The sequence below is a fragment of the Pseudorca crassidens genome, chromosome 6 (assembly GCF_039906515.1).
Source record: "Pseudorca crassidens isolate mPseCra1 chromosome 6, mPseCra1.hap1, whole genome shotgun sequence".
NCBI lineage: Eukaryota > Metazoa > Chordata > Mammalia > Artiodactyla > Delphinidae > Pseudorca > Pseudorca crassidens.
The window spans coordinates 7,867,267-7,885,285 of record NC_090301.1 but is presented as its reverse complement, the minus strand read 5'-3'; the positions used below and the strand labels follow the sequence as shown (position 1 = coordinate 7,885,285).

The window sequence follows — 18,019 nt, the reverse complement described above, 5'->3', positions numbered from 1 at the left end:
CATTTTAATTCATAATATTTCTATTTCCTGAAATATACTATAATTTGTTTATCTAGCGGTGCATATTTGGGTTGAGCTGAAGGTCTTGCTATTATAAACAATGCTCCTATGAACATTCCAGTGCTTACTAACTGGTTTCTCTAGACTCTACTTAAGAGTAAAATTACTGCATCATCTGTGATACATATGTGCATGTTTAACTTTACAACTTTACAACCAAATCATTTTCCAAAGTGGCTCTACCCATTTTTAGTCCTACCAGCAGTGTTTAAACTCCATTGCTTCACATTCTTATCAACATGTGATATTGTTAGACTCTTCAGTTTTTGCCAAACAAGTGGATGTAAGATGGTATCTCACTGTGATTTCAATTTGTATTTTCCTAATTACTGATGAGATTGCGCACCTTTTCATATATTTATGGTCATTATGTTTCCTCTCCTAGAGATTATCTTTAATGTTTTTACTCATTTTTTTCACAGTTAATTTTTTGTTTTGATAATTTAGATTTCGAATTGCAAAAATGGTACAGAGAGTTCCTGTATCCCCTTTACCCAGCTTCTCCTTATGTGAACATCTTTGTATTATCATAGAATATTTACCAAAACTAAGACATTAACTTTGGTACAATACTGTTAAATAAAGTGTCGAATTTATTCAGATCTTATCAGGTTTTCCACTAACCTCCTTTTTCTGTTTGAGCATCTGGTCCAGGATCCTACATTGCAGTTGTCATGTCACTGTAGTTTTTCCAATTTGTGATAATTCCTCAGCCTTGTCTTTCATGACCTTGACACTTTTGAAGACTACTGGTCAGTGATTTTGAATGTTTCTCAGTTTGGGTTTGTCTAATGTCTTCTCATGATTAGACTGAGATTAAGCATTATTGGGAAGGATACCATAAAGTGATGTACATCATATCGGGGGGTACGTGATATCAGTATGTATACTGGTGAAGTTAACCTTGATCACTTGGCTAAGATGGTACCTGCCAGAGTTCCTAACTTACTATTTTCCTTTGTAAATATTATACTATATTCTGGGAGATATTTTTTGAAACTCTGCAATTCTCTTTTTGCTTAAACTTTCACTCACTCATTTTAGCATTCTTTTTAAATTGGGATGTTTGTCATTTGATTTTTTTTTTTTTGAGTTTAAAAAAATATTCTAGAAAGTAGTCTTTTAGCAGTTAATAATATGGAAAATATCTTTTCCTTGGTTTAAGAGTTGTCTTTTCATGTTGTTAATGTTAACTTCTGAAGAACAGACACTTTAAGTTGCATTTTCTAACTTTTTGGTGCTGGTATATAAAATTACAGTTAATTTTTGTATATTAATTCTTTATCCAGACACCTTGCTAAATCCCCTTATTAATTTTAATACTTTGGGTATAGTTTCCTTTGGATTTTTAATGTAGATAATCATATCATTGGTAAACAGATTTGTTTCTTCAATTCAAATCCCTAAAACTTTTATTTCTTTTTCAAATCTTCCTGAACTGGCAACTCACAATTGGGAAGGAGATATTTTCCACACAAATGAGTAATGACAGTTCAATTTTGAGTGAAAGCAGTAGTAGCAGGCATTTTTTTCTTGTTCCTGATTTTTTTGATATTAGTATTAATAACTTTGCTAACGTGGCAGCTGGTTATTAAAGGACTCAAGTGTTTACCTAGATCCATGTTTTGGGTTTTATTTATTTTTTTACCATCTTCAGTTTTCTTAGTTTTCCTCTGGAGTTTCAAGGAGGAACAGAATGCCTTTTTTCCAGGCTCAAGAGCATTAATTTGTTTATTTATTTATTCAACCATCATGTATTGGGCACTTAAGATGAACAAGCATCAGTGTAAGATACAGAAACAAAGAAATGTTTATTCTCTTTAGGATGATTCTCCTCATCTATAATAAATAAGAGATGTACAATACCTAAACCACATTTACACAGCTAGAAAGAGGCATGTGCCAGAAAGGAGATATAATCAAAGGAGAGTGATAATACTGAGGAGAGAGATCTGCCCTGGGGAAGGGATGACTTCTTGGTCTTTCATGAAGGTGAAATGAGCTTGTTTTATTTTGGGGGGGCCTGGTTCAACATGGAAATCATAAAGGGAGCGGCTTTAAGATAGAAATACATTGCTTAAGGAAGGAGCCATTAATAGTATTTTTATGCTCTAGAACCAGCCGTACCATGTCAGTGTGTACTGAATATCTACAAGATATATGATGTGAACAGTCCTGAGATTTTATTTTTGGTAGTAAGAGCTTTATATTTTCTGTTGCAGAGGGAAGGGAAGGAAAGGAAAGTTTGCTTCTCATGGAAGATATTTTAAAATATTTTTGTATTAGTTAGGTTGCTTTTAGCACCAAGTGATAGAAAACCCTGACCCAAAGTGACTTAAATAATAAGGGAATATATTATCTCACATAAGTGAGAGTCCAGAGGTTGTGCAGGCTTCAGGCCTAGTATAGTCAGTGACTTGATATTATCAGATTGCCCTTTGCTGTTTTCAGTGATCTAGCAGTGGATTCTCTATGGCCGTGAAGATGGCTGCCAGTGTGCTCAAGCTGCATGCTTTCTTGATCACATCAAACAAGGAAGGGGGAAATTCTATCCACCAACCACGATATCGATTATGGTCTCCAGGGGAGCTATGCTCTGATTTTATTAGAATAATGAAGATCTGAAGGTGAGATGAGTTCCCTCTATGAAGAAGATTAGGTTTCTATTAGGAAGGAGGAAGAGAGGATTGAATTTTGGTTAGGCAACCAGCACTGGGCACCATAGTTTCATTATAATAAATGTTTCTATAATTTTTAAATTAAAAATGTTACAACATTAAAGGAAGTTTAGAAAATAGAGAAAATAGTCACTCATAATCCTTTTTCTCTAAAAAAAAATTAACACCATTCCCTTTTAATCTTTTCATAAATGTTTTTACATAGTTAAATTACACTATTCCTAAATACATTTTATTCTTTTTACTTTATGTCATAGTCATTTTTATGTTGCTACATCTTCAAAATTATTATTATTATTAATTTATTTTTGCAGTACACGGGCCTCTCACTGCTGTGGCCTCTCCTGTTGCGGAGCACAGGCTCCGGATGCGCAGGCTCAGCGGCCATGGCTCACGGGCCCAGCCGCTACGCAGCATGTGGGATCTTCCCGGACCGGGGCACGAAACTGTGTCCCCTGCATCGGCAGGTGGACTCCCAACCACTGCGCCACAAGGGAAGCCCCTCAAAATTATTTTTTAAATGCGTAATAATCAGTTGAACAAATATACCATTGTTCAGTTTATCATTTACCTATTAGTGGAAATCTAGATAACTTCTTTTAGTCATTCGTCTCAGTTTTATTTTTTAGAACAGTTTTATATTTACAGAAAAATTGTCAAGATAGTACAGAGTTCTCACATACCCCCGCACCTAGTTTCCCCTATTGTTAACATGTAGTATGGTGCATTCGTTACAGTTAATGAACCAAAACTAATATGTTATTATTAACTAGGGTCCATACCTTTATTCAGAAATCCTTGATTTAAAAAAAATCTAACGTCCCTTTTCTGTTCAGGGCTCCCATTTAGAATACCTGTATATCACATTTAGTTGTCATGTCTCTTTAGGGTCCTCTTGGCTGTGAGAGTTTCCAAGTTATTTGGTTTTTTAGAATTCTTTATCAATAATAACTTTTATTTTTTTAAAAAAATTAATTAATTAATTTATTTTTGGCTGTGTTGGGTCTTTGTTGCTGTGCCCGGGCTTTCTCTAGTTGGGGCGAGCAGGGGCTACTCTTAGTTGTGGTGCGCGGACTTCTCACTGCGGTGGCTTCTCTTGTTGCAGAGCACAGGCTCTAGGCCCGCGGGCTTCAGTAGTTGTGTCTCGCGGGCTCTAGAGAGCAGGCTCAGGAGTTGTAGCACACGGGCTTAGTTGCTCTGCGGCATGTGGGATCTTCCTGAACCAGGCCTTGAACCCGTGTCGAACCCGTGTCCCGTGCATTGGCAGGCGGATTCTTAACCACTGTGCCACCAGGGAAGTCCCCCAAGTTATTTTTGAAGGACATATTTTAGTGCAGAGTAGGTTGCTTTTTAAGAGAATTGGGCATTTTTAAAATTTATTTATTTATTTATTGGCTGCATTGGGTCTTCGTTGCTGCACGCAGGCTTTCTCTAGTTGCAGCAAGCAGGGGCTACTCTTCATTGTAGTGCACGGGCTTCTCATTGTAGTGGCTTCTCTTGTTGCAGGGCATGGGCTCTAGGCGCGTGGGCTTCAGTAGCTGTGGCTCGTGGACTCTAGAGCGCAGGCTCAGTAGTTGTGGCGCACGGGCTTGGTTGCTCTGCGGCATGTGAGATCTTCCCGGACCAGGGATTGAACCCGTGTCCCCTGCATTGGCAGGCGGATTCTTATCCCCTGCGCTACCAGGGAAGCCCCTGGCCAAACATTTTGATGCAACATTGAATCATAGTTGTCCTAAAGCAGCTGTTACCATCTTTTCAGACAGTGAATAGAAGACAGAAACTGCTTAGGAAGTTGTAATATTTGAACTGTAACACATGAAAGGGAAAGTTACTTTCAGTATTCATTTAAAATAAAATTTACACTGAAATAAAAATATAAAACAAATCCTTCTGTAAGAGAAATACACAATGTGTAAGTCAGTTCCTTACTAGCTTCTGCTTTTGTTTAGATCCCAAGTTATTTTGGTGTTTAGAGTGATGGCAGAATTTATAAGTAGACAGCATATGATTCTTTCTGGGGCATCTAAGGTCTGAATACATGAGCTCTTATTGCTGACCTGTTAGATTTTTATCTCCTGCAAGCTATCTAGTCTGTGCTACTATCAAATGCATCTTGAGTGAAAACCTATAATAAATTTATTTAAATACGATATTTGAGAAACATTCTCTGCAACTTAGTAAAATAAATGTTAATTCCTACTAATAGAAACTTGGAGTCATTGATCACATTTGGAGGCCCTAATCAGAATATAATTTTGTTTTTATAGGCCATGTTATAATTTCAGTGAACAAATCAAGATTCTTTGGACTCAGAATAGAGCATGGTGAAAAAATTTTGCCAGAACGCAAAGCAACAATAAAATTAAATAAGATAAAAGACAGGGTTTTTGTTTTTTCCTTTAAATTTCAGCAAAGATCTAATGACTGACGTGACTTGTTCTGACGAATATTAGGCCCATCATCATGCTTACTTTTGTCCTCCTTTCCTTTCACCTTTCCATCCCAACAGAAGGGGATCCAGTACTCAGCACTCGTCTTCTTTTTGGAGAAATTGCTCCATTTCTTGGTAGGCTGTCGTCTTTATCTAGCAGTCCTTCAGAAATGGTTTGTGAGAATTACATTCTGTGAGTTCTTGCATTTAAAAGTCTTCATCTTTAAAGTCTACTAACTTCAGTGGTAATTTTCTGTATTAGTTTTTCCTGAGACATGGTATATACCCTTTCTGTCTGTAAAATTTCTTTTATTTCAGGAAAGTTGTCTTAGTGATATTTTTGAAAATGTTTTCTATTTCATATATGCAGTTCCTTCAGGAATATCAGTTATGCCAATGTTTGATCTCCTTCACCTACCTTTCATATCTGTTTTCCCTATAATCTTTTTATACTCTTAGTATGTTCCAATTTCATTTTTTCCCACTTCTCTCAGACTTTTCTCTATGATCCTTATTTTTTTCAAATTGTGTCAGTTCTTCATTAGTTATCTCCCGTATGACTTTTCATTTCTGTGATGGATTTTTTTTTCCTTTTCTACTTATTTCCTATTTCCTAGGTCTAACACACTATTTTTTATTTCCTTTTGTGAAATTTATTTATTTTGTATGCACTTGGATCTTTGCTTTGAGCTCTTCTTTAGTGGTGATATTTTCATAAATTTTTGAGCTCTTGCTAATATCTTTGGTCAAGATAGTCATTTCTGTGTCTGTATACTTATAATGTATGTTTTCTCCTTCTGCCATTTCCCTTGCTTGCTCTTTTCTTCCTTTTTACATGCAGTATTTTTTTAATGGAACACCTCCCCACCTTCCCCCCCACCCCCCGCATCTTTAAATAATGTGTTCTTAGATTTTAGCATTATAGTTTTTAAGTTGAATATTATAAAATGCCGTTTGTTCAGGTGTTTAAACCCTCCATTAACAAGCATAAGATGATCATTTTTGGCCACTCCAGTCTCACCAAGTAGGAGTAGGATGGGCACTGTGTTTTAAGTCTGCTTCACAAAGACTGTTACTGAGACTCCTACCCACATATTAGCATGTGTTTCTTTCCATATTAGTTGAATTCTCTAATAAGCTCTATATGATCTACCTTGTTGTTTATACTTCTTCCGAAAACTGTGTATGCTGTTGGATTATATGTATGGTTAATTATTTTACATGTTTTTTTAATACTGTAGGAAATTGTGAAATTGTGTTTTATAGGTAAAAAATGGTCAAATATATTGGTAATTTCATATGGATCAACATAATATATGATTAACCTCTTTATATCATTACTTGCCATCCTTGAACCCTTACTTCTGAGTCATCTCTCAATTGACTCGAATTGCACATAGTTCTGAAAGTAGGAAGTATATTTCATGCCTTGTTAATAAATCAGTTGGGATTCTTGGAGTCTTAGCCTTGAATTCAGAGGAATCACAACTGTCCTCAGAGGTACTAAAGTCTCTCAAATGTAGAAGTGAGTATTACTGTGAGTGAGTCTTAAGTATGACAGTGAAAGGCCCAACCCCTCCCTTGCATTCTTGGTCCCCAGACGGTGTGCACAACTCTAGAATAATAAAAGCAACGTTATATCCCAACTTCATAAGATGTTACCTCCCGATTTAGCCCGCCAGTACGCTATACATCATTCTAATCAGTGAATTCAGTGGGCTTCTCTACTTCTGTAAGGTGAAATTCTTGATTACAAACAGTACTGAGTGAGGTAACACAATAGCTTAAACAGTATTTGGTAAATCTATGGATTATGGTGTTTATAAGCAAGGTGGGTAGAACAAATGAAGACAGTAAACCCAAACCCAGAATTAGTGTTTCTTTTAATGGAGAAAGATTGCTGTCCTCTCCATCATAGAAGAGCTCAGTGAACTAAATCTGCTATCAGCTGGTTGGTGGGTCCTCCTGCCGTGGTTCTGTATCGGGGCAGAGTTGGTTGCTGCTGCTGGGCAGCTGGCATTCTGTAAGGGTTGGTTAGCATTAGTGAGAGGAAGCTCATGCGGTGGAGCTCATTTCCTGTTACCAGGTACTTTGTTCTTATGCCCATTGAGCAAGCACTGCAGTGCCTGGGGAAGGGGCTTGGTTGACATTCTGAAGGTCATCTTGCCTCCACAGTGGGAGTGTTTTGCTGACCATTCTCATGGAACACAAATAATCGTACTCTGGGCCCATTACAGTTGACCCGTTTCTCCATGTCTGTTCCCCAGATGTCTTTGTCACCAATCCTCCAATCTTTCTTCTTTTAGGTCCCTATCCATCTGGTTAAACATGTAGCCTCTGCCCATCAGGCCATCTTTCCTCAGCCAAAGTAGACCATGGATATATTCCTTGAACTTCTGCCTGCAGGGAGGAAGTTTCTGCTCTACTGTCTTTTCACAGACCACCACTTAGGATGGATATGCTATCATAGTCCGTTTATGACTTGTGACAATGAAAGTTCAGTTAGAACTAGGCATCCAAGGTACTCAGACCTTTCTGCATCTTCCTATATCTTGTGTTTCCTAATCTTGTATTTCTATGTATATACATATATGATATATATATATATATATCATATATATATATATGGTTTGGTTCTCTTGAGTCTTACTCCTTCTGATTAGTACTCCTACTTTTCATGTAGGAGACTTAGTAAGACTGAATTCAACAATACAGTGACTTATCACCCTTGGATTTTAATTTTTTTATTTATTTTTTGTTTTTTGGGTTTTTTAAATTTTATTTATTTATTTATTATACAGCAGGTTGTTATTAGTTATCTGTTTTATACATATTAGTGTATATATGTCAATCCCAACCTCCCAATTCATCCCACCACCACCACCACCACCCACCCTGCCACTTTCCCCCCTTGGTGCCCATACATTTGTTCTCTACATCTGTGTCTCTATTTCTGCCTTGCAAACTAGTTCATCTGTACCATTTTGCTAGATTTCACATATATGCGTTAATATACGATATTTGTTTTTCTCCTTCTGGCTTACGTCACTTTGTATGACAGTTTCTAGGTCCATCCATGTCTCTACAAATGACCCAATTTCATCCCTTTTTATGGCTGAGTAATATTCCATTGTATATTTGTACCACATCTTCTTTATCCATTCATCTGCCGATGGGCATTTAGGTTGCTTCCATGAGCTGGCTATTGTAAATAGTGCTGCAGTGAACATTGGGGTGCATGTGTTTTTTTGAATTATGTTTTTCTCTGGGTATATGCCCAGTAGTGGGATTGCTGGGCCATATGGTAATTCTATTTTTAGTTTTTTAAGGACCCTCCATACTGTTCTCCATAGTGACTGTATCAATTTACGTTCCCACCAACAGTGCAAGAGGGTTCCCTTTTCTCCACACCCTCTCCAGCATTTGTTGTTTGTAGGTTTTCTGATGATGCCCATTCAAACCGGTGTGAGGTGATACCTCATTGTAGTTTTGATTTGCATTTTTCTAATCATTAGTGATGTTGAGCAGCTTTTCATGTGCTTCTTGGCCATCTATATGTCTTCTTTGGAGAAATCTCTATTTAGGTCTTCTGCCCATTTTTGGATTGGGTTTTTTTTTTTTAATATTGAGCTGCATGAGCTGTTTATATATTTTGGACATTAATACTTTGTCCGTTGATTTGTTTGCAAATATTTTCTCTCATTCTGAGGGTTGTCTTTTCAACTTGCTTGTAGTTTCCTTTGCTGTGCAAAAGCTTTTAAGTTTCATTAGGTCCTGTTTGTTTATTTTTATTTCCATTACTCTAGGAGGTGGATCAAAAAAGATCTTGCTGTGGTTTATGTCAAAGAGTGTTCCTCCTATGTTTTCCTCTAAGAGTTTTATACTGTCCGGTCTTACATTTAGGTCTGTAATCCATTTTCAGTTTATTTTTGTGTATGGTGTGTGTTAGGGAGTGTTCTAATTTCATTCTTTTACATGTAGCTGTCCAGTTTTCCCAGCACCACTTATTGAAGAGACTGTCTTTTCTCCATTGTATATCTTTGCCTCCTTTGTCATAGATTAGTTGACCATAGGTATGTGGGTTTATCTCTGGCTTTCTCTCCTGTACCATTGATCTGTATTTCTGTTTTTGTGCCAGTACCACATTGTCTTGATTACTGTAGCTTTGTAGTATAGTCTGAAGTCAGGGAGTCTGATTCCTCCAACTCCGTTTTTTTTTCCCTCAAGACTGCTTTGGCTATTTAGGGTCTTTTGTGTCTCCATACAAATTTTAAGATATTTGTTCTAGTTCTGGGAAAAAAGGCCACTGGTAATTTGATAGGGATTGCATTGAATCTGTAGATTGCTTTGGGTAGTATAGTCATTTTCACAGTATTGATTCTTCCAATCCAAGAACAGGGTATATCTCTCCAATTGTTTGTGTCATCTTTGATTTCTTTCATCAGTGTCTTAAAGTTTTCTGAGTGCAGGTCTTTTACCTCCTTAGGTAGGTTTATTCCTAGGTATTTTATTCTTTTTGTTGCAATGGTGAATGGGATTGTTTCCTTAATTTCTCTTTCTGGTCTTTTGTTGTTAGTGTATAGGAGTGCAAGAGATTTCTGTGCATTAATTTTGTATCCTGCAACTTTACCAGATTCATTGATTAGCTCTTGTAGTTTTCTGGTGGCATCTTTAGGATTCTCTATGTATGGTATCGTGTCATGTGCAAACAGTGACAGTTTTACTTCTTCTTTTCCAATTTGTATTGCTTTTATTTCTTTTTCCTCTCTGATTTCCATGGCTAGGACTTCCAAAACTATGTTGAATAATTGTGGCACATAATAATTGTGGACATCCTTGTCTTGTTCCTGATCATAGAGGAAATGCTTTCAGTTTTTCACCATTGAGAATGATGTTTGCTGTGGGTTTGTCTTATATGGTCTTTATTATGTTGAAGTAGGTTCCCTCTATGCCCACTTTCTGTAGAGTTTTTATCATAAATGGGTGTTCAGTTTTGTCAAAAGCTTTTTCTGCATCTATTGAGATGATCATATGGTTTTTAGTCTTCAGTTTGTTAATATGGTGTATCACATTGATTGATTTGCGTATACTGAAGAATCCTTGCATCCCTGGGATAAATCTCACTTGATCATGGTGTATGATCCTGTTAATGTGTTGTTGGATTCTGTTTGCTAGTATTTTGTTGAGGATTTTTGCATCTATACTCATCAGTGATATTGGTCTGTAATTTTCTTTTTTTGTAGTATCTCTGTCTGTTTTGATATCAGGGTGATGGTGGCCTCGTAGAATGAGTTTGGGAGGGTTCCTTCCTCTGCAGTTTTTTGGAAGAGTTTGAGAAGGATGGGTGTTAGCTCTTCTCTAAATGTTTGATAGAATTCGCCTGTGAAGCCTTCTGGTCCTGGACTTTTGTTTGTTGTAGGATTTTTAATCACAGTTTCAATTTCATTACTTGTTATTGGTCTGTTCATATTTTCTGTTTTCTTCCTGGTTCAGTCTTGGAAGCTTATACCTTTCTAAGAATGTCCATTTCTTCCAGGTTGTCCATTTTTTTGGCATAGAGTTGCTTGTAGTAGTCTCTTAGGATGCTTTTTATTTCTGTGGTGTCTGTTGTAACTTCTTCTTTTTCATTTCTAATTTTATTGATTTGAGTCCTCTCCCTCTTTTTCTTGATGAGTCTGGCTAAAGATTTATCAATTTTTTTATCTTCTCAAAGAACCAGCTTTTAGTTTTATTGATCTTTGTTATTGTTTTCTTTGTTTCTGTTTCATTTATTTCTGCTCTGACCTTTATGATTTCTTTCCTTCTACTAACTTTGGGTTTTGTTTGTTCTTCTTTCTCTAGTTCCGTTAGGTGTAAGGTTAGATTGTTTGAGATTTTTCTTGTTTCTTGAGGTAGGATTATATTGCTATAAACTTCCCTCTTAGTACTGCTTTTGCTGTATCCCATAGGTTTTGGATCGTCATGTTTTCATTGTCATTTGTCTCTAGGTAGTTTTTGATTTCCTCTTTGATTTCTTCAGTGATCTCTTGGTTATTTAGTAACCTGTTGTTTACTCTCCATGTGTTTGTGTTTTTTATGTTTTTTTTCCCCTGTAATTGATTTCTAATCTCATAGCGTTGTGGCTGAAAAAGATGCTTGATATGATTTCAATTTTCTTAAATTTACCGAGGCTTGATTTGTGACCCAAGATGTGATCTATCCTGGAGAATGTTCCGTATGCACTTGAGAAGAAAGTGTAATCTGCTGTTTTTAGATAGAATATCCTATAAGTGTCAGTTAAATCTTTCTGGTCTGTTGTGTCATTTCAAGCTTGTGTTTCCTTATTAATTTTCTGTTAGGATGATCTGTCCATTGGTGTAAGTGAGGTGTTAAAGTCCCCCACTATTTTTATGTTACTGTCAGTTTCCTCTTTTATAGCTGTTAGCAGTTGCCTTATGTGTTGAGGTGCTCCTATGTTGGGTGCATATATATTTATAATTGTTATATCTTCTTCTTGGATTGATCCCTTGATCATTATGTAGTGTCCTTCCTTGTCTCTTGTAACAGTCTTTGTTTTAAAGTCTATTTTATCTGATATGAGGATTGCTACTCCAGCTTTCTTTTGATTTCCATTTGCATGTAATATGTTTTTCCATCCCCTCGCTTTCAGTCTGTATGTGTCCCTAGGTCTAAAGTGGGTGTCCTGTAGACAGCATATATATGGGTCTTGTTTTTGTATCCATTCAGTGAGCCTGTGTCTTTTGATTGGAGCACTTAATCCATTCACGTTTAAGGTAATTATTGATATATATGTTCCTATTACCATTTTCTTAATTGTTATGGGTTTATTTTGTAGGTCCTTTACTTCTCTTGTGTTTCCCACTTAGAGATGTTCCTTTAGCATTTGTTGTAGAGCTGGTTTGGTGGTACTAAATTCTCTTAGCTTTTGCTTGTCTGTAAAGCTTTTGATTTCTCCATCGAATCTGAATGAGATCCTTGCCAGGTAGAGTAATCTTGGTTGTAGGTTCTTCCCTTTCATCACTTTAAATATATCATGCCACTCCCTTCTGGCCTGAAGAGTTTCTGCTGAGAAATCTGCTGTTAACTTTATGGGAGTTCCTTTGTATGTTATTTGTCGTTTTTCCCTTGTTGCTTTCAGTAATTTTTCTTTGTCTTTAATTTTTGTCAGTTTGATTACTATGTGTCTCGGCGTGTTTCTCCTTCGGTTTATCCTGCCTGCGACTCTCTGTGCTTCCTGGACTTGGGTGGCTCTTTCCTTTCCCATGTTAGGGAAGTTTTCAACTATAATCTCTTCAGATATTTTCTCAGGTCCTCTCTCTCTCTCTTCTCCTTCTGGGATCCCTGTAATGTGAATGTGTTTAATGTTGTCCCAGAGGTGTCTTAGGCTGTCTTCATTTCTTTTCATTCTTTTTTCTTTCTTCTGTTCTGTGGCAGTGAATTCCACCATTCTGTCTTCCAGGTCACTTATCCGTTCTTCTGCCTCAGTTATTCTGCTATTGATTTCTTCTAGTGTGTTTTTCATTTCAGTTACTGTATTGTTCATCTCTGTTTGTTTGTTCTTTAATTCTCCTAGGTGTTTGTTCTTTAATTCTTCTAGGTCTTTGTTAAACATTTCTTACATCTTCTCGATATTTGCCTCCATTCTTTTTCCAAGGTCCTGTATCATCATATCTGTCATTATTATGAATTCTTTTTCTGGAAGGTTGCCTATCTCCACTTGATTTAGTTGTTTTTCTGGGGTTTTATCTTGTTCGTTCATCTGGTACATAGTCGTCTGCCTTTTCATTTTGTCTTTCTTTCTGTGAATGTGGTTTTCGTTCCACAGGCTGCAGAATTGTAGTACTTCTTGCTTCTGCTATCTGTCCCCTGGTGGATGAGGCTATCTGAGAGGCTTGTGCAAGCTTCCTGATGGGAGGGACTGGTGGTGGGTCTTCTCTCAACATTCTTATTCAGCATCACATTGGAACACCTGCTAGTGTTGGTCGGTCTCCTGCAGAGGCGGGGGGTGGCTGTGGCTCAGCGTGGGGACAAGGACACTAGAAGCCAGATTTTTATTTTTGTTTATTTATTTTGTTGCCATCTTAGCCTGGCAGCTGCAATAGAGTCAAAATAATTTTTTGATATGCATAGGAGGTCACTGAGTTTCCACCTTAGCCTGGAATCAAGACTTTAGAGGTTGAGCATGTAATTCTTTTGTTTCCACCCTCTTTTCAGGTTCTCCAGGTCTCTCACTGTTTCTGTGATCTCTTTGGTATCTTTCCAATAAATTACTTTTCCATCTGGAGTTAGTTTCTCATGCTTACAACCAAGAACCCAGACAAACCCATTAGTTTTAGGAGATGGATGTAGAGAATAGAACCTCAGGAACCTGTGAGAATAATTGTTTAGATGGGCTGGAGGTAACTCAGGTCCCATTAATTTTCAAAATATTAATTTCCAAAATGTCCTTCAAACTTCAGAGGTGACAACAGGTTCCCCAAATCCTCAACAGGAACTGCATTCTAGTGAACACAGGTCATAATGTTGTCAATTTGAAAATTAATGAGACCTGAGTCTTTAACTGTCTAGATTCTTGATTGCAAACAGGAGAAACCAACTGTGGTTGGAAAAGGAATTTTTAGAAGGGTACTGAAGGGCTCTTAGAAACAGTAAGAGTCTTGAATGTCCTGAGAAAGTTATGGGTAGGAACAAAGGCCAGTCTGGAAAGCCAAGAACAAGAAGTTCAATCATAGTCTTTTATCAGGATTAGTTTGGCCACAGTCATACAGCGTGCTGGCTTTCACACTAGTTTCACAGTGTACTAGTTTTTGTAGAGTTAGAGGAGTCTTCTATAAAGAGATGCCAGGCATTAAGTAGGAGGCTTCTGTAATGGGAATTGTAGTCCTTTGGTCCACTTACATGCAATGTGGAAGTCTTCATTTCTGATTTGTATGCCTTTCCTTTCTTTTTCTTGCTTTATGGTTCTCACTAGGACTTCCAATACCATGTTTAATACTATTTGTGAGAGTGAACACCCTTGTCTTCCTGATCTGGAGGAGAACATTTAGTCTTTCACTATTAAGTTGAGGACCTTCCTGTTCATTACTCATTTGCTGAGTGTTTTGATCATGAATAGATGTTGAATTTTGTTAAATGCTTTTTTGTTTCTATTGAGATAATTGTATATGTTTTTTCATTGTTTGCTAATTGATGAATTAAATTGATTAATTTTTGAATGTCAGACAGATCTTGAATTACTTGGTCTTGAATGTTGTATTATCGTTTTACGTATTGCTGAATTCTGTTTGCTAATATTTCATAAGAATTTTAAGTCTGTTTTTCATGAGGGATATTGATCTCATGAATCCTTTGTCTGATTTTGGTATCAGGGTAATGCTGGCTTCATAAAACTAGTTAGGAAGTGTTCTGTCCTATTCTGCATTCTGAAAGAGTTTCTATGGAATTAGTATTAATTCTTCCTTGAAGACTTAGTAGCATTCTCCAGTGAAACCATCTGGGCCTGAATTTTTCTTTGTGGGAACATTTTAAACTATGAATTCAGTTTCTTTAGCAGATAAAGGAATATTTAGGTATTGGTATCTGCTTGAGGAGTCTTAGGCAGTGTATATCTTTCAAGGAGTTTACCCATTTCATCCAAGATGTTGAATTTGTTGGCCTGAAGTCATTCATAATTCCCTTATTATTCTTTTAATACTCATAGGATCTATAAAAATGTTCTCTCATTCCTGATATTGGTAACTTCTTCCTTATTTTTCTTGATCAGCCTCACCAGAAGCTTACCTATTTTATTATCTTTTCAAAGAATCAGCTTTTGATTTTATTGGTTTTCTTTATTGTTTCTTCATTTTCTATTCATTGATTCTTATTTCTTTATTATTTCCTTCCTTCTGCTTACCTGGGATCTAATTTGCTTTTCTTTTTTCAGTTTTTTAAGGTAGAAGTTTAGGTCACTGACACATTTCTTCTTTTCTAATATGAGCATTTAATGCTGTAAATTTCCCTCAAAGCACTGCTTTAGCTGCTTCTCACAAACATTGTTATGTTGTGTTTTATTCAGGTCAAAATATTTTCTAATTCTCATTTTACTTCTTCTTTAATCCATTGGTTGGTTAATTTTCATATATTTGTGGATCTTCCAGATAGCTTTCTGTTATTTTTTTCCCATGTATTTTTGCTATCTTTGGCTTTTTGATGTGCTTTCTGGGAGATCACCACCTACGTTTGAGGAGAAGGCACTGGTCTGAGCCACCATTGTATGTGAAATGCCTACAGGCCACCTGGAGCCCACAGGTCAACCTACAGGCTGCCTTGAGCCTGTGCTGGTGGGCAGGTGTATGTGTCAACAGTGGGCTGGTCTCTCTTGGCTGGCATATGAGAAATGGGGCCAGCCGTTCTGCCACCACTGCCATGTTCCAGTAGTGAGGCTGAAAATGGGAATTTGTTAAAAGTCTGCATGTAAGGCAACCACATCCCCAGTCCCACTCCACCACTGTGTACCTAAGAACTCTAGTAGCCAGGCATCTACCCTTATGTAGGAAACAGAATCTTCTTCAAAGAAATTGAGTGGCCCCAGAGAAGACCCTAATGCCAGAGCTAAACTGCTTGCAGGAATTACTGAGGGTGGATTCCTGGATCACGCTGGTGGATGAGTAGACCTATACAATGGAGGAGGTAGCCTTCTCTGGTCTCCCCATCACCCTCAACAAAGGCGGCTGTTTTGAGACTTATGTCACGTTTCCTTATTGACTATCTGTATTCAGCACTTAACTTTAGACTTGTGGTCTGTATGTGGCATGCCAATACTTGGAAGAATCGAGAATTATCAATTTTGATATATGTGTAGATGCCCCACAGATAAAAGAGTGAGATCAGCCCTCTAAAAGATGGAATCCTACTCATAGCATCAGGACTGTCCTATTAAATGCAATCTTACTTTTAATGGACCAGTACCTTAAAATGCGGATGGTCGTTTGCTGGGTGACTGGATTAAAGATAATTTAAATTTTCTTCTTGGTATATTTCTTCCTTTTCTAACTTCTCTAGAGTGAACATATATTACTTTTGTGTTCAGATAAAATATTTTAAAACATTAAGGGAAAAATTAGTAGAATTGTGAAATAAATAAAAACATGAGATCTAATCTAGTAAGCATGATGTAAGGTATAGGCACTGTGAAACTAATGATTTAACAGCAAACTGGGTTGATCAGAATTGTCTCTAAAGGTGTTTACAAGAGAAATAATTGACAAAAGCTTTTAATTCTCCATGAATAACAACTTCCAGAGTCCTAAGAAGGGCCTTCTGGCCCTACTCCCTGGGTCAGAATTCCTGAGGAAAGGTAAAATTATACTGTAGTCATGGCGTTAATAGGACAAGAGTATCCTCATCTCTTCTGCTTGCCCCCCCACCTCCGTTCACTGATGATGGTGTTCCTTCTGGGGGAGGGGCAGGAGGTTTCAAAGACTTTCCTACTACCCTCATTTTTAGAGAGGAAATGGGTCACCTATGTTTCATTACTCACTAACATGCTTGTTCCTCTCTGTCCTGTCCACAGGCAGCTGGCTAAGAGTCTTGGGCAGGCTGGTGAGATCGAGCCTGAAACAGAAGGGATACTAACAGAGTATGGAGTGGATTTCTCTGACTTCTCTTCAGAAGTTTTAGAATGTCTCCCTCAAGACCTGCCTTGGACAATTCCACCAGAGGAATTCAGCAAGAGAAGAGATTTAAGGTAAATATCTGAAACGCGTAAAGAACATCATGTTTCTTAGTATGAGTGTGTTTTGTGTTTGGTAACTGCAATCATTGTTGCTTTTGTTGTGGTCATCCATTTACAATGCTTGGTGTCAGTTTATTTATCTCTTGTAAAAATAAAATACAGTGTGTGTGTGTGTGTGTGTGAAAAAGGTAACTGAGGTGATGGATGTAAAAGTATCCTTCTTCTGGTAATCATTTCAAAAAATGAATGTGTCAAATCAAAAAAAAAAAAGCACATCATGTTTCTATCTTTCTGCCTTCTAACTTAACTCTCCTATGAGCTGGCCTCAGATATTCCCATCTTTCCACCAACATTCAATTGTACAATTGGGAACTAAGTGCTCTGTACCGGAGGTTGGCCAGTGATGGCCTCCAAGCTAAACCGAGCCCACTGACTGTTTATGTACAGCCCGTGAGCTAAGACTGGTTTTCATATTCTTAAATGGTTGAAAAAAATCAAAACAATAATTTTTCATGAAAATTATATAAAATTCAAATTTCAGCATTCATGAAGTTGCATTGGAACACAGCCATGCTTATTTGGTTATATATTGTCTATGGCTATTTTTTTTGCACTACAAGAGCAGAGTTGAATAGTTGCAACAGAGGCCATGTGGCCTGCAAAGCCTAAGATATTTGCTCTCTGGCCCTTTATAGAAGAAGTGTGCTGACTTCTCTTCTAGACCATGCTATTATAATTTCAAAAGGTGTAGTTGCCACCTCCTTTTCTCATTGCTATGCCCCATAGGTCTGGTCAAATAAGGACAGTGTTATCTGTTTAGAAATGCCTTCCTTTAAATGGGCCTCTTCAGGCACAGAGCAAAGGATTCAAGACTTCTGTGCTTGGAGCTTCATTTTAAAGCTTTACTTTTAGGTCTGGAATTTGTTGGAAAGGACTTTTGTGGTATTTTTTTAACAACATCTTCTTTGAAGATGTTTCTTCATTGTGGGATGTTAGTTCTTTTCTGATATTTCTCTTCAGAATTTGGTTTCAGTACTGGCATTCATTTTGGATGCCACATGGAGATATTTAGAACCAAGAAACTTTTCATACAACCCACTGAGGCCGTGGAAGGTTTTTTGCTAAGGTCATCCC

The 18,019-nt window shown here is 37.2% G+C and overlaps 1 protein-coding gene across 9 annotated transcripts in view; it reads left to right on the top strand.

The window, feature by feature from the left end:
• The window catches only part of DIS3L2 (DIS3 like 3'-5' exoribonuclease 2), a 374,176-nt gene that overhangs the window by 168,115 nt on the left and 188,042 nt on the right, over positions 1 to 18,019 (top strand). For all 9 annotated transcript variants that reach the window (XR_010944177.1, XR_010944176.1, XM_067740219.1 and 6 more), the window contains exon 9: positions 16,724 to 16,897. Coding sequence is in view for 7 of the 9 variants with exons in the window: in XM_067740219.1 (XP_067596320.1) it covers positions 16,724 to 16,897 (174 nt within the window). In the remaining 2 variants the exon portion in view is untranslated. The remainder of the gene's footprint in view (positions 1 to 16,723; positions 16,898 to 18,019) is intronic.